The sequence below is a fragment of the Clupea harengus genome, unplaced genomic scaffold, assembly GCF_900700415.2.
Source record: "Clupea harengus unplaced genomic scaffold, Ch_v2.0.2, whole genome shotgun sequence".
Lineage (NCBI taxonomy): Eukaryota > Metazoa > Chordata > Actinopteri > Clupeiformes > Clupeidae > Clupea > Clupea harengus.
The window spans coordinates 119,664-142,774 of NW_024879590.1; the positions used below are offsets into that span (position 1 = coordinate 119,664).

Here is a 23,111-nt window from a genome sequence, read left to right on the forward strand (position 1 = left end):
CAACTCTGTATTTTGTGGGTGTCTGTGACTCACTTTTCCGGGTAGACCAAGCCACGAATGAAAATGCATTTACAGGGGCGTACTACCATCTTTCAAACCTGCAGTATGGTCAGCTCTCATTCTAAGGGTGCATATGATCATTAATGTTCAGAAGTAGGTCAAATACAAAATTTAAAAACTTTTCTCTCGAGTGTCCTTGTTTGTCCACCATGTCTTGCATAGCAGCCATTTATCCTTTGTGACAAACTACAAGCGAGCCTAGGATTAGGTTATTGAAGACAACACAAATCAAAACATTGTGAAGCATGCACATGGGAAATTCAGCCTTCAGACTAAGAAAGACTAAAGATCAGTCAGGAAACAATCTTGTCCCAAGTCAACAACACAACCAATATGAGAGGGTTAATTTTAATAGTCTTCAGTCATTAAAAGATGTATTACTATTTGTGCGCCTGAAGACCTGAACCAGAGCTTATACAGGCACTGACAGTGGGTTAAGGAGAACTTTACGAGCACTTGTGAGCAGAAAAACCTTATTTGAGACTGAGAATGCTGTTATTCCATGCCTACAAACAAATGGCACAATGATAGTGTAATATAGAAGGACAAGGGGTCCACTATGTTTCCCAGGTGTCTTGATGGGTCTGACAAAGTGAAAAAACAGAACAACTTCGCATTCCAAAAATATGACTTGTCTTAAATTGCATAGACCTAAGGCATACTCTCTACAGAGCAACAAGGAAGACACAACACACGTGTTTCATGCAGTGAATGAGTTAAGTTACCTCTATGCATAAAAATAAATAAGCCTTTCTGCTGTACTCTAATTCAGTACAGATACTTACATGTAAAAAATCTGTATTAAAATATTTTCTGTAAACTACAACTGACTCCATAGTTTTGTTGGTGCTCGTCGAAAAATACTGCTATACAGTGGCACTCTATGCGCGTGCAGTGGTTCATGAATGCACAAGCAACACTCTGAAGTTCATTATCGGGGAGCAAATCCAGCAGATGACTGAGACACAGCCAGCTGAAGAGTGCTCAAAAGGACATCTTTGTTTCCCCTGTGAGAGTGAAGCCTGTTTCACTCCATCAATCTCTCTCGCTCTCCTCTTTCCTCTCTCAAAGAAACACAGGCTGCTCCTGCCCAGTCAGCAGACGGTACGTAGATGCTGGCATAGTCTTCAGATGAATCTGTTTTTGAAGACAGATTAGAGTTAATATACTGCTAACACACATACATACATACATACATACATACATACATACATACATACATACAAACATACAGTAGCATTGCTATTTGTGTATTCAGACTACACCTCTCACCTCTCCGACTGCATTCGTTAGGATATGGATGATCTTTTCATGGGGTGTAGCCACAACACTTTGCCCATTGATCTCGATGATACGGTGACCCACGCGGATGCCTCCCCTCTCTGCAATCCCACCTCGCATCAAACTACAGATCTGCCCAGGGGAATAACATTCATGCCATGATTATGAATCAGGATGCTGTTTGTGCTATTTTGTACAGTTACCACTCAAAGAATCTGCAGCAGAATCCCAGAAAAGCTGTCCTTTTTGGCATTTCATTCTTTAGTTTATTAATCATCTGGGCATTGATAAACTGTTCATTATATGCAAAATATGATGTGATTTTATACACTCAAAACATATTTGAAGAATGAGAAGATACTCACAATGCCATCCTCCACACTGAAACCGAGCTGATACTTCGGATCTGGACGCTTTATAATCGCCATGGTCACGGGTGGGCAGTGGACGATGCTGAGCTTCACTTGAGCTTGATTTTTCAGATCCTTTTGTGCACAAATATGAAACCAAAGCAAAGTTAGTGTGTGATATTTGAGAGCATGTAAGCATTCAGGCAGACTTAAAATAGAGGTGGGAATCAGAAGGGAATTGGATTTGATCATGATTCTTGGCTCACAATTCGATAAGATCATAGCTCTCAAATAATAAAACCTATTAGAGTTACGGAATTCCTAATGCCTTACACTGAGCTTAATAGAGCTGAATACATATTTCCAATACTACAAAAACCCTTACCTGTTAGTAATGATTTAAAAATTCAATATCGTCTCTATTGGTTCTTTGATGTCATATGACAAAAGATCACAAATACTCAACAGAACAGTCCCCTCAATTTACTATACAAAGTGTTATATACTGGAGAAATATACAAGAATGTCATTAACTCTTTCTTGAGCGCAGATAAGAACCGACAAACATACCCGAATGATATTGTTGCAGGTGGCAATGGGCAGGCCCACCATGCTCGTACCATTGACAGACATGATGCGGTCTCCGATGCTGAGCTCGCCGCTGCGCTCCGCCGGGCCTCCGTGCAGTAGATTGGCCACCACCACCGTCGGTAGGATGGAGCCCCAGCCCGACTCCACCACAGCCAGGCCCAGGATCTCCCCTATCGCCTTACGAATGCACACCTAACCAAGGAGAAACACCCCAGGGGGAGAGAGGAGGGCAATTTGATTAACTGATTAACTGACAAGATTAATGAATGCATTAAAGCAGCAATAAGTACATCTTTTCCAAAACTAGCAAGCTAACTACCTTACACCTTGCAAACACCACCAAAAGCCCAGTTGGCACTGATAGAAGCTTGCCAACACACTAACTTATGTCTTTTGCCAGTACAACTATGTATAGGCAATGTCATGCTGTGAAAGCTGTTCTTTAATTTTTGCAGGGTGTACCAGCCCGGAAAACAGAACTGCATGGTGCATATCCTAGATGGCTAGTGGGAAAGACACAGGTGTTTATCTCTCCTTCACATGACCATATGCTATCAGGCTGGTACCAAAACTAGTTGCCTATAAAACCATACCGCTAAAAGTGTCAAATTGTTGCATAGTGCAGCTTTATTGAATGGGAAAATGGAAATATTTGTGAATCTATACAAGATTTTGGATGAGGGTTGGGTACTTCCCCCTCGATAGGTGAACACAACCAGCGCACCTCTCTGATATTCTCAGAGCGGGAGAAGTGGACCAGGTCTCCATTGTACAGCTCCTGAGTACTGAGGAAGTCATCATACTCGTCCGGTTTCATGCCATTGGTCTGCAGGAACTGCTGGTAGGCTACAGCAAATGCCTGTCCGATGGCCTGTGCAATGACCTGAGCCTGGGGAGGAAACACTTGTCATGTTATATTGTAATTATATAGCATGAGCATAGCAATAAACACAGATGCTTACTTCTTCATCAGGCCAGATGGATTCTCTTCACTCATAAAACAACAGTATATATAACAGTATATCATAGAATGAGTGAGCAACACTCCGTTCCACCATTATTTTCAAATGAGCGAAGTCAACAGTGGCCCGAAATACTGTGGGGAAAAAAGAAACTCCTGGGAAACACTACAGCTGTCAAAAGGGTAAATAACCTGATGGCATGATTTATTAACGATTACATATATATGACTTCCAATAATCTCCTGCCAACACAGAGATGCACTTTTTAAATCAAAACATTTCACATGAACATTGTTACGACCCCCTGCACCCCTGCAGACTGTGTAAGTTGAATTCACAGCGACCTCAGGCCTGCCTGCGTGTGCGTGTGTGTGTGTGTGTCCTGTGTCGCCTACATATATAACACGTGTGTTGCAGTGAGTCGTTTGTGCAATAAAAAACTGACAGCAGTCAGCCTTGTTTGTTAATGGCCATGCATGGTAGGGACAACGAGCCATGATTGATTGACTGACGGGAAGGTGTGGGGGATAAAAAGGACCAGTGGACACCTGTCGATCTCTCTCTCTCTCAGCATACAAATGTCAAACCCCCTAAACACATCTTCGTTTGCTTAATACTTTGTTTGGACTTAATAAATACCCGTCATTTACTAAGATAACTTTGTCTTCTGCCTCCAATGTTTTATGTTGCAGTCTCACGAGCCAGCCGTAAAACATTCTCACTGACACAGTCAGTAATGCTTGGTAAGCTCTCTGTATGTGAACATCACTGCTCTGCCACTCACGTCGTCCGAGGTGAAAACGTGGCACAACATCCAGCACTTCTTCGGTGGTGCGGAGGGGTTTGCTGCCTGCGGATCGGAGTCCTTCCGGCCCACAGGTTTCCTACGTGCCATCAGCACCACGATGTTCCCGATGTCGGCGATGTAAGAGATCATCTGCAGAGAGTGGTCCATCATGGCCTCCTGGGGGAAAGACAGGAGACAAAACAGAGAGAGAGTCCAGTGCTCAAGGAGATGGTCAAGTGTCATGTCACGAAACAAAACAATAAGGGCAAACAAATTCTATAAAGCGCATGAATAATATAAAATGCATGTACACAGTGCAGGAGCATCAGCAGGCACAGAATAGGGCAGATAGTAATTTTTGTAAAAAAAATATATAAATGCTTCTAGACGTAAAGAAGTTATGCATTTCTTAAGAAGCAATGACAAAGCAATGTTTCCCAATTTCCTGTGCATTCTATGCATATTCATTATTGGGCCCAGACATTGTTTGACACATTTGCTAATGGTCAGAAAATATAAGAACATTTTATAAAAGGCCAAAAAGCCTAAAATGTTTCAAATAAAAATATTTACATATTACACCTTTAATAATAAACATTAAAACAGAAAAGCCAAAAATGAACACCGGTAAATAAGGTTGGAAGATGTGTGCAACCCACCTGTGTGTCAGCATTGAGCACTTTGATTCGCTGTGTGGAGATGAAAAGATCCACCTCTGTCATAGGCTGGGACTCTCCCTCTGGAGCCTGCAGAGGAATAGATGTATATCACCATGTGTACAAGCACACACACACACACACACACACACACACACACACACACACACACACACACAACTTCCCCTTATTCGTGCAGCTTAACATGGACTACTTCAAATTAGATATTTAAGCTTTCAAGCTTCAGACCTTGATCCTCTCCACAGCTTCCTGCGCCTGAGCCATGCGGGCACTAGTCGAGGGGTTCTTGTCTGACTGCAGTTGTGTAGAGCCCAGGTACTTAGCCCCAAATATGACCCCATCCAGCAGGTCTTCTGGGTCACATGGACCAGGCACTATTACAGCAGGGGACAAAGAGAGCATCTTAGAGCAACATTACTGTTGTGACATTTTCTGTTTTGATGGTGCAATTGTACAACAACCTCCTCATGGATCAGTGTGTGTTTAGTTCTCACCATCTTTATAGGCAGGCCGAGCTTCAGCATCCTATAGTGGACAGAATATAGAAGCACATGTTAGTGCAATTTACCAAAGGGCTTATCAACTCTAAAGCAACCAAATCTGAATATTCTGGAGTAGATCCTCAAGTATTTATTTCATGACTAAGTGAATCAAATAAACAGCAGTTTGGTCAATGATTCCCTTTGCCTTGCTAATAAACATTTGCACAGTAAGACCTTCTGGTGTGGTTTTTATTCATTATGAATTCCCCTGCTGGACCAATTATTCATGAAACAGATCCTGTAAAAAAACAGGGACAACAATTTCCCCTTACTCACCATATCTGGGCATCTGGCTGCAAAGTCCTCTCCCTCCTCTTCAGCAGGTGGCTCTCCCCTCCTTTGCCACAGCAAACCTGAAGCATCATCCCCTGAGTCATCCAAAGCATGGATCTCGTCTCCTGCTTCATCATGCGCACGGGTCTGTTCCCAGTACCTCTCTGCATCCTCCTGGCTGTAAGAGACAGAGACAACTGCATCCACCCCAGTGCTGAGATGCCCGTAGCTGAGGCATGGCAGGCTGAGCTGAGGCCTCTCCTCTGGAGAGCTGGGGGTCTCCAGCAGCCCCAGCAGGTCCCTCTGGTGGCTCTCTGTGAAGAGCAGTCCAGAGGCAGCAGTGCCTTCAGCTTGCGGCTCACCCACAGTGCCCAGGTTGGGCCGCGTGTCATAAGGTAAGTCAGCTCTCAAATCTGAGCGGTCCAAGAGGGTCTGAGCGGGCTCTGGGCTGGGACTGTCGTAGGCGGGGGATGGACTAATGAGCTGGAGGTGGGATAGCAGCGTGTGTATTTGAGAGTGGTCCACGTCGTGCTGACCACACTGCTCATTCACTGTGCCCTCCTGTTCTTTATTCTCCTCTTCCTGCTGATGCTTCTCCTCTTCTTGCTGATGCTCCTCCTCTTGTCCCTTTAACACGTCATCCTGTGACACCTCCTTTTCACTTGGTTTGAATGCCTGTCCCACACCGTTGTTCCTGTAATCTACCTGGTATGGGAGCAAAGGCGCTTCAGGAATAGATGTGGCCAACTGAGATCCATCCTCGCTCGGCGGATCCTCTGACATGTCAATTGAGTCTGTTTGAAGAAAGCCTTCACTGTCAGCTTCTCCAACGCACCCTGCTTCACTCGAGGAGTCTGACCTCCAGTCCAAGGGAGGGGGCTCAATCAGGTTAAAGGAGTCCATTTCCTCCAGGTCTGTTTTCCTAATATTCTCCTGCGTCGGACTTGAGCTGTTGTGGTGTACATCCCCCAAACCTGAATTCTGTCGGGTCGCGATTTCCTCTGAATGTGAGGGACATGGACTGTCAAGAGAAGGGATGTTAGCCTCATTGATTTTGGGTAAAGAAGGCACACTCATCATGAGAGCCTGCACTTCTGCTTGGAGCAATTCCTTGTGTTTATCCTCCTCCCCATTCCTTAGCTCGGTGACTGCCTGTTCCGCCATCCTGAACAATGATGGCAAGGTAGATACAGTCTATGAGTGAGTCTTCCAACACCCTCAAGCAAAGTTCCTTCCATGGGATGGAGAGTCTGAACTTTCCAACATACCCTTGGCTGACAGCAATTTTTCCCTGCTGAAGCACAGTGAACTGCAGCATAGAAACAGCACAATCAGATAACTAGGATGATGAATCAATAACCAATATTAATTCATACCAAAAAGTGCAGCACAATCATGTTTACATTCGTGACAATGTCTACCTCTGCACAGGGCCTGTGATGAGTGAGGCTAACATTGTTGTTGCTCCAATAAGCTGTACTCTAATGGCTAATAGACTGGACAGGTATGAAACCGCAACGTGTCGCTAATGATCTGACTAGCGGGAGGGGGCTAACCAGTATGTGAACAAAGATCAAGGTTCGACTGTCTCACCAAGGGTTGTTTTTCCTTAACACCGGAATAGTTTACACTAGACTAGAGATACAATATCGATAAGCGTTCTACTGTTTAATTAAATTAAATGAACAAACTGAAAATGGATCACCGGGACGCTAAATGCGAAGACCCTCTTTTGACATTGTTCGGTAGCCTATCTAAAATATATTTAACATTCATTGTCCGGAAGCAGAATATGAACTTTACTCAACGGTAGAAAAGTTACACAACTTGGGGTTGCTATTGGACAAATGTAGTCATTTTCCATCAATGGCTTCTATCATATGTTATCGCAACGCAAACATCGACAGGAACCACTCTACTGCTGTGACTACAAGAAGCAAGATACAGCCGAAAAACACCCACCTATGTGCTGGAATGCATCTATCTTTTACACTTGAAACTGTTCCTCTCGGCGATCTTGGGCTGCATTGTGAAGAAGACTGTTCACTGCGCATGCGCTTGGAACGGAACAAGTCATGACAAATCGATGCATTAACAAAACGTAAACAACGTCCTCAGGGATGTCCTTCCTGTCGCCTTTTATTAGAATACCCTTGACTATTCCCTGAAACGGTTATAGCTAATTTCTTGTGCTCTACTTTATTCGTATGAAAAGGAAGTTACAACAAGAAGAAACTGTACTGATTTTAAAGATTCAGATTCACAATAAACCTGTACCGATTACAAACCAATGGAAAAAACTGTTTTGACTGTAGTTCAACTGAGACACACTCAAAGCAACATATTAGTAAGACCAATACAAAAGCTCAAGCTCATTAGTTAATACTTGTATCTCATTTGCAAAGAAATGTCTGACATCAAAATAACACAATTATTTACACACCAAGTTCATATAAGGCAGTTATTTCTTACCAATCAACAATAATTTACAATCAAAGTCATTTTATATATCAAAAAGGCATCTCAGCAAGCACTTAGAGTGCAAAAAAAAAGAATTTCACAGTTTTCTTTTTTTGTTAAAAAAAACCCCCATACAAAACGGGGGGGGGGGGGGGGGGGGGGGGGGGGGGGGAATCATAGGCTAATGATTAAGCATTAGCTTCATGTTCACTGTCACTTGAGCCCATCCGATACAAGCCAACGAAAGATGAGACTGTGCCCATCAGTCCCACAAGCCAGTTGGGGAAGCGTCCTGCCCAGAGAATGCCAGGGGGCATCCAGTGAATGGCGTTGCTAAGATCTGCCAGGCAGCTGATAATACCGAGGATCTCCATCTTTATCTGTTGGTGACACTCTGTCTGTATGGCCAGTCCATCACTCCAGAGGAAACACAAATCATAATGACAAAACTTTATTGCATGGGTTTAAATATACATAATGCTTACTATTAATAAATTGTAACAAAAGTAATTGTCTAAATACATTTTCTAGAGCATTTACATAATTGGTCAATACATGTACATTACCTGCCATTTTCTTGTCTTGTTCTTTGGCTCTTACGGAGCTTTCTCTTAAGAAGCAAGATGACTCGAATGGACCTAATCAAGAACAATTTTAACTGTTAGAATAGCACTCTTGTTGCTGAACTGACAACAAATGTAGTGACTTCATAGAGAACTACTGTCTGACAGCCAGGATTAAAGTGTGACTTGACTAAGTGTGACTATGAAAATCTTGCTGCAAGATGGCACCTGCAGCCTGGTGTTACCTGAGGGCTCCCAGTAGCAAAGATGAGGTCCAAAGTAGTGTACTCAGAGTCCACCATTTGTCTGACTTCACCTTGATCAGTTCTGCGTCTGCAGCCCAGGCTATGTGTTCACATGGGTAGTACAACTGATCCGCAACATTGGTAAGAACTGATATACATCGGACTATACTGTCCTCTTCCTAAAATCAAGACAAACATGTTGAGAAGTGAGACAAAGGAGCAGTACCCTGCATGTACAATGCATCACCAAATTCTATGTCCAAACAAAGTTATCTAGCCTAGCCTACATGAAACAATTTCACCTGGGATTGTATATTGAACCCAGTAATGCCTAGGTTAATGTTCATGTGCAGCTTCCTTACCCTGTTCCCCAATCCATAGCTCCTCGAATATGCAACCATGGAGAGGTCATCGAAGAGTCTAAGGATGGTTCTGCAGTGGCTGAGCTGTGCTGAAAACAACAAAAGACTCTTTCCAACCTCAGACAATCCTGCAGTTTTCTGGGACAGAACGCCTCCAACCAGCTGAGAGCCATAGCAAAGTGTTCTGACCTATCCCCAAGGGGTGGTAAGAGGAATTACAGTTGTTTTCTTACGTTACAGCAGAACACAAATGGTACAACAAATGTTGTAGTACTGTCGAAACACAAGATGCACTTACCACTTTATCTCTTCCTCTGTATGATTCAAGCAAATTCACAATCGATCCAAATGACTGCTGCATAATGCCCTGTGCTCTTTACATTCGTACACGCAGAGCAAACCTGCAAGCTACGTATTCGACTATGGTAAATAAACACGGTACCTCTAAAATGCAGATGCATGCAATAGAAAATACCACAATTTGCACATGTCAGCTCTTACTCTAACTTGGCTTACTCTTTTAACTTAAAATCTCAGCCCTTCCAAATAATTAAAAAGTCTTACATAGAACCACTAGCCGACAAATGAACTTTAGACTTAGCCAGGAAGTAGCCGTCATGTTCCTTTCCAGGCATATATAGTTGATTACCTATTCCCAATCAACGATGGCAGCACCTAGGGCAGACGCTCTACCAGAGTCAAGAAATATAATGTTCCAAACTGACCAGTAATTTTTAGACCAAGTAGGCTACATATGTATAATATTTGAGATGGGAACCCCAGGTTGATTTGACATGGAATTTCCAAATAGGAGGTCTACTTCAGAGGCTGTAAAATCATAAAGATACCAGAAGTTGCATTCAGAAATATACTCCAGAGATACATAGCTTTAAGAAAAATATAGTAAACACCAAGTTGTAGTGTCTCCTCCATTTTGGGACCCTTGGCTCCATCCTAGGTTACTCTGTACACTGGAAATCTTTGAGTTTTCTAAGCTCTTTAAAATGATCTTTTAATAGATGACCTTCAGTGTGCAGTGTGCATATAAGCCTGCATTGGCACAATAAAAAAGAAATACAATGTGTCAAAGCAATGAACAGATATCAACATTTATTTGTCATAATTACAATAAAATCTCAAGAATAAAAACACAAACAAACACAAAGTAGTTTCCATCCTTGAAAGGAAATTCAACAGGTCTCGATGATCCACTTTATTTCCATTGCTGCTGTTTGGCATACAAACTTGATCATCGCATGTTGCTATCGTTGTCATAGACATCTGAGAAATTAACAAAAAGAAATCTAGTTTAAAACACAGAACACAATAGAACCAGCGTATTGCTAAAGCAAATAGTTTCAGATTTATAATTTTTAGTGCTGTCAGTTTAACGCGTTATTAACGGCGTTAACGCAAACCCATTTTAACGCCGTTAATTTTTTTTATCGCGAGATTAACGCGATTTAAAAAAAAAAAATTTAGATTTACATTATTTTTGGCCTCGCAAACTGTGTAGTAGGCTAACGTTACAGTTTGAGTGAATGGTGAGCGCGATACGGCGAAATAGATGATAAAAAGCTTCTGAATGGAAAGTTTACTTTTAAAAGTTGTGTTGTGCAAAAGAAGCGAGCTTCACTGTTGTCTGAAAATGTCAACAGGCAGCTGGCTGAAAGCAAAGAAGTAGTAGGCTTACCTTTTATTGGTAACCTTACTGTTACGGTTCAATGTTCCTGAAATAAGAGGCCTGACAGCTATGTTCCCAGCAAACTTGAAAAAAAGAAAATATTAAGCCATGGTTTAACTGCACTATAGGCTGAGTCCTTGTTTACCTGAAATGTGCACTTTATAATTTTATTTTGTACCGCCCTGTTTGGCAATATTGGTTTTCAATAAAATAAAATATTTGCATAAAGCAAGCCAATCCACTTTTCCATGTTGATAGGGGCATTAAAGTAAAAATAAAATGATGGAAAAAAATAAATAAACGAAGGGACATTTAGAATAGATAAAAATTTGCGATTAATCGCGATTAATTTTGAGTTAACTATGACATAAATGCGATTAATCGCGATTAAATATTTTAATCGTTTGACAGCACTAATAATTTTTCATGATGAATCATTTGTGGACTATGAACTTCTCACCTCTTGAGAGATCTATATCATCATAAATCCCCCCATCTCTGAAAATAAAAATGCTGATTATTATTACCATTATTGTTACATTATATTGTGTACATTTATATATATATAGGCCATTTCACATTTACAAAACATACTCTTGCAGGAGGTAGGCCATGGGTACATATCCATCTGTATGAGGAAGAAAAAAAATCAAATCAAACCAAAAGCAATGCAGTGATAGAGATAGCAATTAAACTACTGTGTAGTGTGTGGTGACTATGCAACAGAGGGCAGTGTTTGAACTTACATTTTCCCTGTGGGTTTCGACACAGTGCTTTTTTCTCATTGGTAAACTGAATGACATCCAGAGTCTCTCCCCTGACCACAGTCAAGTCTTTTCCACCACCCTTCTTGAGGTTCGCGTTGGGATCCACCGTCATGAACTGAAGCACTGTTATAGGCCCGTCAAACTAGGAAACACATTTTCTTTGAGCCCTTGAGATATGTGGCCTTTGAAGGCTTGTTTAAAAAGTTGTACATACAAACAGAACCAAATAATAGATAATAATCCACATCCATGCAAACTGGGAAAATGCAGTGCTTCACAGACTTAATCATTAAACTACCTTGAACTTTTTCCTGAATTCTTTCTCCTCTTTTTCCATTTTCTTTAAAGTTCTGGGATCTGGGCTATAAAATAACAATAACAAAAACCAGAACATAAATAATTAAAAAAATCTTTTCATGAATGAAAAGCAACAAAATTACCATACAAATACATATACAATTACATTAGTACACATATACACACTGTGTGAAAAAAACCTAGTTTAAAAACATTCCTTATCAATACCTTCAGTTACCCATTAAATCAGTCAAGCTTTAACCAGCATGCAAACCCTGATTAAACTGAATAGCCCTTTCACAAGATGTTTTGAATACACAGGGACCAATGCAGTCATATCCCACTAGATCAGCTGTATGGACTGCAGTACACCGATCAAGCATTTGCAAATTATATTGGTTGAAATACCCGATTTCTGGAGGAGGAGGAGGGAATTTATCATCATCAAATCCTGAGGAGAGAGTGAGAAAAAAAGACAGAGAAAACACATGAAAGAAAACGTAATCAAAACACCCAAGAAACACAACTATCAAAAATATCATAAGTCATACGTTTTCTCATGTTATCCTATCATCGTACTCACCATGGCCTTCCATGTTGCTGACAAGAGAGAAATGAAAATAAGTTCACACAAGGACACTCATTGTATCATTAACTCCATGACTAAACTTACAGACTTTAACCAACAATTGATTGATCTAAAACTATACATAAGCTTAAATGAGTATGCAAACTATACATTCATTAACCTGCGCAAACTAAAATGTAATATTGATAATTCTATGTTGGTTACTTTTATGTGTGAAATATACAGTACCACTGGAAGCTCAATATGATTATATGACAGACTATCCTTTTAACCAATAACATATTGCATATACCGTCATGCACACCATATAAGCGGATCATGCACTTGCTCTAATGGTTGGGGATGTGATGGGAAAAGCTTCATACAACCTCTCCACATCATCATAGACGAGATTGGAAACAGGTCTGGGGCTGCCCAGGCTACCAAAGCGTCGTTTCACTTCCTCATAGTCCATGTCCACACATCTGGTGCTAATGTAGCCACCTACCAGATGACACAAGGGACACTTCGTTCATTCGTTCATTCATTCATTCATTTGTTCATTTATTCAAAGAATCCCAGGTAGTCAGACCTAGTGTAACAAAAAATATTACAGCCAGGAATAACCACTCATTCACACCTACTACCCTCTACATAAAGTGGTAATTGCTAATCAGGTGCCTGTTTTGTAATAGTACCGATACTGTAAACATCCTACATTCTTTCAGTATACTTTTTCATCAGTTTCTGACAATAATAGATTTGGGTAGGGTACAACCATACTGTAAATTTACTCACAGTAGAACCTTCCTCAGTTTAGTGTTGTGACTTATTAATTATTGTGTTAATTAATGCAATGAATTAAATTATAATTTTTTTTAACTCACATATGCCATCCATAGTGCGGGCAAGCCATTTGCCCTCAGGGTTGTTCTTAATGCGGATAATCTCCACACTGTCCCCCTGGTACACACTCAGATCATTCTTCCCACCATGCCAGTCTTCGCGGACTCGGGCTATATGCACAGGCGTTTCCTTTCCAGTCAGCTGTTGGGAGAGGGTGGCGATCATTCGTTAGTGGGTGAAATGGCCTCCGGAAATTATTTGGTCCTTCCATGACATCAAGCTCAATCGACGAAAAGAAAGTGCTTTATAGGCTGCGGATGTGGTACTTATAACATTATGCAACATCTGAGGAGAGCCCTGGGTTAAGTAGGTTAAGAAGAACATCAATTTTGACATTAAATACATTTTCATATCAGCACCTATCCAGCATTGTCAATGATGATGCAATGATTTTTATTGATGTTTAAATTATCTTTTTTCACAAGTGTTTCCATATGCTCTGTCGTTGGTTTAATGTGTGTTGCAATGGCAGTTCTTTGATTATAGGTGAAGGCGATGTGATATTCACCTGCCTGTTAGATGCTGTTATCACTAGTAATGTAAAAATATCCAACCTATTTTATGTTGACACAGGAACACATACCATGACAAAAATGAAAGTCTAAATGTGTGTTACATTTTCAGGAGCTATTTTCAGTCTCTTCATCGCGGTGGCATTTGATCTTAAAAGCTTCACGCTGGGAGAAAACCGCTTTTTGAAAAGCCGTTTGTGTTAACATAATTTCAAGGGAAAGGTATTCAACATCAGCAAACATGAAATGATACTGATTCTTACTTTAAATGTTTTTCTGTTTGCACTCTGTCTCTTCTCTCTCTCTCTCTGCTCTTTCTTCTCCTGCTCCTTTTGGCGTTTGATGTCTTTCTTTGTTTGCTTGCTTATGTCAGTCGGCACTGGAATGTTGTCCTGGCTACTGTATTAGACACAAAAACCTCATGGGTCATCACAGTTCCAAGATTTAGAAATTCCAGTGGTCACTAAATTATTTATTAACAGTACTGATAGATGGTGAGGACTGGTAGGGAATAGACTGACAGTCACACTCAATTGTAGGATCAACAGCTCTGTCCTGATACTGGAAGCAACAAAACTGCCATATTTAAAAACAAGAACAAGACAAACAATCCATCAAATACTCCCAAACAACAATTAATGAAATGCTAACTCTATAATTCCTTCTTTACAATAATGTAATTACGAAGGGGAATACTATGGTGCTATAATATGCCATGAAGCTTAAGGCTACTGTTTGACAAAAACAACATAAACTTACTCGACTTCTTCATAGATTTCACTTTCATCGCTGTCATCAAACTACAGGAAATCAGAGCAAAGAGACAGAATGGAAAGATCTGTCTTTATAGTACGACAGTAAATGACCCTCAAATTCTTTGTAACATCACCCATCCATTGTGAAATGGGATAATTAATAAACTATTTCTAACAGTCTGAATGCCCGTGAGGGCTTGATAGGAGTGAATGAAAAGCCTCTCACCTCATCTGCTTGGCTAGAATGCTGGTCAGTCCAAGAGTCTAAGAGTAGAATCAGAGAACTCATTCAGCTCAGGCATACAAAAATAGACATGAGCCTTTACAAAGTAAAGCAGTGGTTGCTGTGTGATAACATGAAGCTTAATAAAGCTTATTGTATTATCACAAGCACAAGTGTGACACCACACTAACCTAAAGATGTATAACTAACGTAAAGATCACTAACCTAAAGATAATTTTTTGCGACATGCCATAACAATATTGCCAAATCAACACTGTGTCCTTGTGCACTGTAATTCCTCAAATACAGACATGTATTTATTAAACTACCCTTTACTGTTGCCAAGGACTTTCTTGTTGCAATTGTAAAAGGTCCAACTAGGGATGGTGACAATCAATGGTTGATTATTCTCTATTATGTATTCATGCCGATCAGTCTTGATATTTAACACAGTGATGTTGCTTTGTGCGAGCAAATGATTCCCTTCTTTTCAGAGAGAATGTAGTGATGTAAGCTTGTTACAGAATCCCATAATTCTAGGGATCGTAATTGGCAATAAACTACACAAACTTTCACGAATCACACTGCATCAGTGTTTTGGTTTGCCCATATGTGACAGGTGACCTTAAAGTAAATTTTAATCGACTCTATTTAACACCATAAGAGTAATACTGGACCTAATCAAAGGTGTGTTCTTTTAAATGGCACATAAGAATGTACATAAATAATGAGTTGCCCCCACCTTGGCTCTGCGTTGGTGGAGGTGGTGGAGGGGGAAGGAGCTCGCCAATATCATCATATGTGTCCTGGTCGTCTTCCAGGTTGCTTGCAGATAAAGGGGAGGGAAAGTCAATACTTCCCATCAGGTAATATAAATTATGAGTGATCAAGCTATAACTTTCTGTACATTAATCTCGTAGAGATTCTTGTAAAAGTCTCGTAAATCTTTCACAGCAATGAAATGGTCATTACACCTTTAATGAGGTGCCATTTTAAGTACAATTAAAAGTATCTTAATTGCACGTTGAATCCTTTACACTTTGAATTAATAGGTAAACATCCTTTTCATGAAACATCGCTTTTTTGCGATAACAAACAGCCACCCACACAAACCCTTAGGAACAAATAAGTCAAACCTGACAAAGCATGGTGGCCATAAAATGTGATTATTGTTATTATTAGTAGTAGTAGTATTATTCCAAATTAAATATACAAATTTACCTCATTCACTAACACTTGTGATCAAAAATAATCAAATAAATCAACATGTGTCAAAACAGTAAAACACTGAAATAAAGAACTAAAGATATTCTGTTGTATTTAATAGATATGTATTTAAAAAGCATGTAGTTGTTGCTCATTATTTGATCGCCAGATGAACTGTCTGAAAAAGACGAATTATAACTTACTGGTCTGACAAGGCTTCTACCATGCTGCTTGGCTTATTAAACACCAAGGGAAGACTGCTTCTGCCAGCTGTTCTAGATGGACTGAAGCCCTCTAAAGAATAACGAATTAAGTTGCTGTTAGGGATGTATAATTAAATTTACATATGTTTTGTTCACTACTCCTTAATCTATTCCTTTTACGGATACATATACACAATGACTTTGACATGACCTTTAAAGTCTCAATGAATGTAAAGGAAGCAATTGCAGGTCTGCCCATCTCTGGAGGAGGAAAATAGAAAGACATGTCGACTATGTGAGATTGTGTCAACAATAATGCTGTAAGAAAGTAATTATACTAAATGCCAGATTTGAGGGTAGTGACCAAAGCTTATAGCACTCACATGACCAGTAGTGACCAACTGGTCAATACAGAAATTCTTACAATGGATGTGTGCTCTATTTGATCTCCAGTATGTAACAGAACAGACAGTGAATAGGTTAAAATTCTTCAATACTGCTACAGCATACCAGTACGACTGAAACATTATGGAAACTAACATCTGTAAAACAGGCAGTTTATTTGCTTTGTAAGCTGAATACCTCTAGCACTTTTCAGAGACCTGCTTGTGTACAAATGTATTTGAGAACTGCATTGATATGATTCAATACAACACCCTGCCCAGTAATTGTTAGCAACTGCTAATAGTTTTATGGTATTAAAGAAACAAATCAGCCACATGATCCCTGAGATAAATCACAGGCATACTTCACAGCAAACAAGAGTGCAAAATGTAATAAACGGCCCACCTTGGCTCTGTGTTGGTGGAGGTGATGGGGGGGGAGGGAGCAGGAGCGCATCAATGTCATCATATGTGTCCTGGTCGTCATCCAGGTCTCTGTGAAATGGAAGAAAGATGACTAAAACAGTGAAGTGACAAGGTCAAAAACAGATCTTGCTCTCTATGAGACTGTCTGCAGAAATAAAATAATATAAGACTTTGTATCACACAAAACATTGATGTTGCAAGACGTAGCAAAACAACTTCCTATAGATAAACGTGTTATAACTAAACAAACGTACAAATGTGCGGACTTTTATGTGAATTAAAGTGTCATCAATAGTAGTAGTTGTAATTCATTATTAGATGTAATTAGTTATAAGAAATTGCATCTTTGGAAAAAAATTCGGTTCTGATTGATAAACAAACACCTTCTTCACTAAATGTCACTGTGTCACTTATCGTAAACGCTTCTGGCAATACCCAGGAACCACCCACACAAACTCTGAGGAACAAAAAGCCATAGCTGTATCAAAGGGCTCGTATTGTTTGACTGCAGCCTTTTCTAAACTTCCTATGGAAGTGTATTTCTCTCAGTTAAAACAGAACTTGTTCACTTTTTACTTATGTGATGTATAAGCATTCAAATGAGCAAATGTGTGTTATTAATGTTTTAAATGTGTAGTGTAGTGTATCATGACTGGATTTGTGCCTTTCCCAATTTCTCAACATGATTAGAATTGAATATATATATACTTACTGATTTGAAACTGGCCTTGCCTGTTCAGGCATTTGAACAGACATTCTAGGCTTATTTGGGGGTAGTGGAATCCTACTAACACCAGATGCTTTAGATGCTGTGGGACTGTTGCCATCTGAAGATAGAAATAACAAAGTTGTTCTCAGGGAGGTATTTCAAGATGGGTGTCGAGCAAAATGCTATAAGCCACCCTTCATTTCAAAAGCACAGAATAAACTTTGTATGAATTTTGAGATGTGACATAAGTAAATAAAGTATACATTTAGTTATAGTAATTAGTAAACAAATAGTAGATAAAGTATACTGTATGGAACCACCCTATGCACTAGAGTCTTCTTAACCTTCAATACAGAATTTGATTGGCACTGTTGGTGTTCCACTATCTTCAATAAAAACATTCTTCAACCCCAGATGAAACAAAAGCATAGGGTAAAGAGAAAGAGGAGGAACCAAAGCTGAAAAGAGGCATCTTAAAGTTACCTCAGCACTTCCAGATTTATGAAAAGAAAAGGCTAATTTTCACGTCAAAACTTTCCATTAACCATACAATAAAATATGAGCTTAATCTTAACAGTTTATTTCAATACGTTTTAATTAACAATGTACCATAAACACATCAACACTCTAAAGCCCCATATCACTCCATACCTTACCACAGTCACTTACCCTCTGATGCTCTCCCAGACAGCAGTGCACTGGGCTTAGGTGTGCCAAGGTTCCTCCAGAATGGCTCCAAGTTCACAAAGGGGGGGCGCTTGGGTTTGTTGGGCCTGGGCCCCATGGCAGGCAGTGGACGTAAGAGGGGTGGCACTTCGCCCGACATACTCCTCTGCTTGGGCAGAGGTGGCGTCTGGAATGTCTGGGCACCCCTGCCACCCGGGGAAATCTGAGGTTTTGGCATCGGTCTCACCAGCTTCTCCCCAGGGCTCCTGAAGGGTCCTGGCTTGTCTGGCTCCGTGAAGGGGGGTCTGACAGGCTCCTGGGGGTTGGGACGATAGCTTGGGGGTGGTCGAGGGAACACACCGCGCGGTGACGAGCCGAACTTCGACACATTCGAGGGAGAAATCAGTCCTGTGGCTGGTTTGTTTAGGCCAGCAGAGAGCCTGGATCTGACACCTCCATTAACTCCAGAGTCTACTGGTGAATGGACACCTCTCTCGAGAATGGGAGGTGGAAGTTTTGATAGACCCGCCCCTCCTCCTGCCATCATCCCAGCTTGGCGGAACCTGGCCGTCAGAGACTTCACATCAACATTCTCCTCCTGTTGAAAGAGCAAGGTAATACCAGTGTTGGACTACTTTTTCATGACAGGTGAAAAATATCCTTCTGCCATTGTTCAATTATCTAGTATGATGACTAATGTGGATTGTTGAGAGTAGCAGGTTACGGTTACATGCTTCAGAACATGTTGACTGAACTGAGACAATGTTATTTTTGACAATGAGACTCATCAAAGCAATGGGACTTGGTCAGACTTTTTATAGCTCCAGTAAATGAAGAAGACCAACCACACTGAGCTAGAGGCTAAACTGCAGGTTTCAATGTGTAGCAGATCTGCATGAAAATAATCATGTAATGAAACTGGAAGTAAAAACATACAGGAAGACTTACTTACAGATACAACTGGGTCTACAAATGTGTTACAACAACTGAAACACATGCACAGACAACCATCAATTCATAAACCTATTTAAATATTAAAACAAAGAATTTTGTAGTCTGTGCTGCTGGAATAAGAGTTGCTTTAAAATTAACTGGCTGAGTGACTGTTGTCATATCGTGTCCATTCTAATCCCTGTCCCCAGCTCCTGGCCACTGAGAAGATGTGTCACACGGACACCACAGGCACCCCTCACCAACCCCAGAAACCCCACGAGTTTCAAAAATGGAATGCAGCTGCATTTCCTTAATAAAACAGGTCACAGTGCTCACTGCAGTGCTGATGTACTGACATGTCCTAATATCCTATGTGTATAATATCCTAAAGCGTGCCTTTGCGAGAAGGTGAAAGGTAAAGATGAATTCAATGTCTGGTGATCATATGCAGGTGCAGAAGGCCCATGGACCCATTTTAGTAGGATGTATGAATTAATTCTAGTGGCATGCAGAGCGATATTCTTTCAGGGAGCCCAAGTGTCTTTGCAACATCCTTCATCATGTCTGTATTGTGAAAACTGTTTGAAGCGAACAGGGAAATCATTACACAATCCAAAGACATTTGAATGGAAAATCTTGTTATTTCATCATTACTGATTGGTATATAAAACTGGAATTTAAATGCCAAATATACACATGTAATCTCCTCTTTTTTATTCTTCCACATCAATACCAAAAATAGAGACACATGACACACCAGAGGTCTGTAAGTGGAAATATCTGAAATCCAACTCAATCAGGTTTTAAGAAGTTATGCTTAGTCTGAAATTTGGTAAATGTCACCATCACTATGAACTTGTAACACTGTGAAACAAGGCAATATGACTGACAGGTACTTAAGGTTGGTTGTTTTTTTGTCAAGGCTGTATAATATGTAAGACAGGGAAGGCTATATTTGAAACAATGTATCTTGAAGCAGATAGAACAATACCAAGACACAACCAAGACAAAGGAAATGATCACAACCACACACCTATGTGCACCAAAGATTGCTCTAGAAAAACCACATAGCAGCCAATCAGAGGCATGCTTTGCTCTGTGGAGGAAACAGGTTGCCTCAAATGTTCCCCTGAATACAAAGAAATGTCTGTGAAGAATCGTTGGGTGTCAATGCTTTGCACAGCAGTCTGCACTGAAAGCAGACTTGCTGCAAATCCACAGTAGGGATTACACTGGCAACAGACAATTTTGAAAGTTATCATAATGCACTACTAACTACAAACTGAACAATTTATATCTCTACTATGATTTATTTCCTATTCAAGAGAAAGACACTATTAACTTTGATGGCCAACAGCTTTTACGACAAATGTCACCTATTGTCTTAACTCAGAAGTTACAAGAAACACTAATACAGAAATGAGGTCTACAATAACACAAATATTGTTTAATGCGTTCACATTCATGTTAAATCCTTGACCATTACTACAAATACACACAGCCAATCAGTTTAGTAGGGAAAACCTTTTTGGACAGCATTTGTCTGAGAAAAGTTTCCCACTAAAAATATATATAAAATATATATAACTAAATAATTGTATCGAAGCAATACAGCTGGTCAAAAATAATCTGATGGCTGTTAAAGCTGAAAAATATTTTACTAAAATAGTTTAAAACAGGAAAACGGACGTACCGAGAGCCGACTCTTTAATTAGACACACTATAGATATAAACTATATAAAAAAAACTAGGCCTACAGGTATGAGAAAAAGATTTATTTTAAGACATTGCTATCGGTCAACTATTGGTTACATGGTCTGAGAATGTGGTTCACTGGCCTAAACAGACATGCATTGTTCAAAATGTTGGTATATGAAGATGAAGTCATACCTCAATGAAAGGTAAAACATATTTGATCTTACCATCTTAATAAGAGGCTACACCGTCAGATCCACATGCTGTCTGATATCATACTCCAGGGTGTTAAGAACGAGAACGCTCTGTTAACACTGGCAGCTTCCTGCTGAACGATGTAGACCTTGGCAAGTTGGGGAGTTAATAGTATACCAGCAACAAATATCAGCTGCAGGAAGTGCACTTTAGAACGTACGTTGATTCAGCTTCCAAGATTTTTCTTGTCTTTTTTTTTCGTGGACAGACACCAGGTGAAGATAAGACACGCTACATCCGTGGGTAGACTACAGAGGAAGGTAGTTGGACCCCCTGCTGTTACCAAAATGGCACAGTGATACAGGACAAGAGAGAAAACTACCGGAGACTGTAGAACGCGATAATGTAGAAACTCCCAATAATGTCATCATTTTTTCCACTAAGTACACCAAAAAAGAAACAAATAAATAAAATGTCTTAACTGACAATGTAATAATATTTGTACCAATATTGTAATGAATTATTACACTATTGGAAGTTGTTACATTATTGGGTTAACCTTGTTTTTGCAGAAACCAATAATATCATAAGACAATGTAATAATTAACCAATAATGTAATGACATACCACCAATAAAATAGTGACATTTTTGGAATGCATTATTAACAAGTTTCTGTTTTAATCTTTATTTTCAAATGAGCAATGTAGCAATGAAGACCATTAACATATTCTTTTTTGGTTAATATTCTTCGCTTTGGTTTGGTGAATACTATTTTCTTTGGTAGATTAACATTAGCTGAAGCTTATGCCCAAATGTTCATGAAGATCGAGATGATGGCATCTCAATTAAGTCTAAAACGGCCTATACATTTTGCCTGATATAGGTTTACCTGTTACAGAGCTAATATTTTAACTCCACTTAAGTATATTTGTAAATATTACATGGCACCTAAGTAAAATAACATTGGTTTTAGGGGGCTTCCACTCGTATTGTAGTGATAGTCGCACTTCATACTTCAAATATGAACTAACTCTGAGATAGGCCTCAGAACTCAGTGTTTTGTCAGACATGAACAGACAGACAGGCAACACTGATTGAAGAAAAATGCATTGCATGTTTAAACAAATGCATTACACTTCATTCTTCAACCACCTTTATAAGAAAATGATGCAGTAAACTAAATAATCTTAAGCAGCACTTGCCTTGCATCTTTATGAGCATCTTAATTTTACCTGTTTACTTTCACAACTTGAGATAAATGTGAAAGTAGTAGTAGAGTAAAAGTAAACTCATTTGTCTGTTCTGTTTTCAGTGTCTGTCTCGACTTACACGATGTCTAACAAAATTCCGATGTCTCAGTAGAAGCCATGCTTTCATCTATAGTTGCTTGAGTCTTGAGCTACACCACTGTTCCAACCAGATGCCCAAGGATAACTTTATCCCAGTGAATAGTTCATATCAATCCAAGTCCATTTGAAAATAATGATCAATTCACGTAAATACAGCATCATGTTATTGCAGGGATTTTATTACATGATTTGGAGTTATTACATTATTGGGTTCAGCAAAAACAAGGTTAACCCAATAATGTAATAATATCCAATAGTGTAATAGTTTATGACATTATTAGGTCAAATATTATTACTTTATCATTAAAACATTTTGTTACATTATTTGGAGTTTATATTATTGTATTTTATTACATCTTTGATGGACTTGAGTGGCAAAGGGGTTACAAAAACTTGTTGGTCAAATAGAAAGTATATTAATTTGCCACATTTGGGGAAAATATATGGGACATTCATGACCAGCATGGCTGTATGATGTAA

The 23,111-nt window shown here is 39.7% G+C and overlaps 3 protein-coding genes across 7 annotated transcripts; all 3 read right to left on the reverse strand.

Moving 5' to 3' along the window:
* Positions 1–392: 392 nt before the first annotated feature.
* Positions 393–8,123, reverse strand: si:ch73-40i7.5 (amyloid-beta A4 precursor protein-binding family A member 3). Of its 3 annotated transcripts, none has more exons than XM_042704137.1 (11): positions 7,486–8,123; positions 5,527–6,688; positions 5,203–5,233; positions 4,937–5,082; positions 4,691–4,777; positions 4,029–4,205; positions 3,007–3,171; positions 2,262–2,474; positions 1,707–1,826; positions 1,333–1,473; positions 393–1,197 (listed from the first exon to the last, which is right to left on the reverse strand). In XM_042704137.1, the coding sequence occupies exons 1-11, from the start codon at positions 7,575–7,577 to the stop codon at positions 1,126–1,128; spliced, it is 2,406 nt and encodes an 801-aa protein (XP_042560071.1). In that variant the 5' UTR covers positions 7,578–8,123; the 3' UTR covers positions 393–1,125. The 3 variants fall into 3 exon arrangements, with proteins under 3 accessions (XP_042560071.1, XP_042560070.1, XP_042560072.1); XM_042704136.1 differs by having other exon boundaries at positions 4,029–4,208; XM_042704138.1 differs by having other exon boundaries at positions 4,029–4,208; positions 5,527–6,832.
* A 28-nt stretch (positions 8,124–8,151) lies between these two features.
* pex11g (peroxisomal biogenesis factor 11 gamma) lies at positions 8,152–9,835 on the reverse strand. Its single transcript, XM_042704145.1, has 5 exons — positions 9,452–9,835; positions 9,154–9,342; positions 8,792–8,970; positions 8,550–8,621; positions 8,152–8,400 (listed from the first exon to the last, which is right to left on the reverse strand). Exons 1-5 carry the CDS (start codon positions 9,512–9,514, stop codon positions 8,172–8,174), a joined length of 732 nt encoding a protein of 243 aa, XP_042560079.1. The 5' UTR covers positions 9,515–9,835; the 3' UTR covers positions 8,152–8,171.
* Positions 9,836–10,248: 413 nt separating this feature from the next.
* On the reverse strand, positions 10,249–21,616 carry si:ch73-40i7.2 (FYN-binding protein 1). 3 transcript variants are annotated; one of them, XM_042704143.1, is made up of 18 exons: positions 21,314–21,616; positions 18,462–19,056; positions 17,796–17,910; positions 17,064–17,152; positions 16,275–16,365; positions 15,608–15,690; positions 14,869–14,906; positions 14,647–14,687; positions 14,151–14,283; positions 13,357–13,516; positions 12,859–12,973; positions 12,485–12,501; positions 12,310–12,352; positions 11,903–11,966; positions 11,584–11,746; positions 11,432–11,465; positions 11,298–11,335; positions 10,249–10,434 (listed from the first exon to the last, which is right to left on the reverse strand). In XM_042704143.1, exons 1-18 carry the CDS (start codon positions 21,314–21,316, stop codon positions 10,403–10,405), a joined length of 1,854 nt encoding a protein of 617 aa, XP_042560077.1. In that variant the 5' UTR covers positions 21,317–21,616; the 3' UTR covers positions 10,249–10,402. The 3 variants fall into 3 exon arrangements, with proteins under 3 accessions (XP_042560077.1, XP_042560076.1, XP_042560078.1); XM_042704142.1 differs by having other exon boundaries at positions 14,151–14,286; XM_042704144.1 differs by lacking the exons at positions 10,249–10,434; positions 11,298–11,335; positions 11,432–11,465; positions 12,485–12,501 and having other exon boundaries at positions 11,610–11,746; positions 12,310–12,316; positions 14,151–14,286.
* Positions 21,617–23,111: the final 1,495 nt, after the last annotated feature.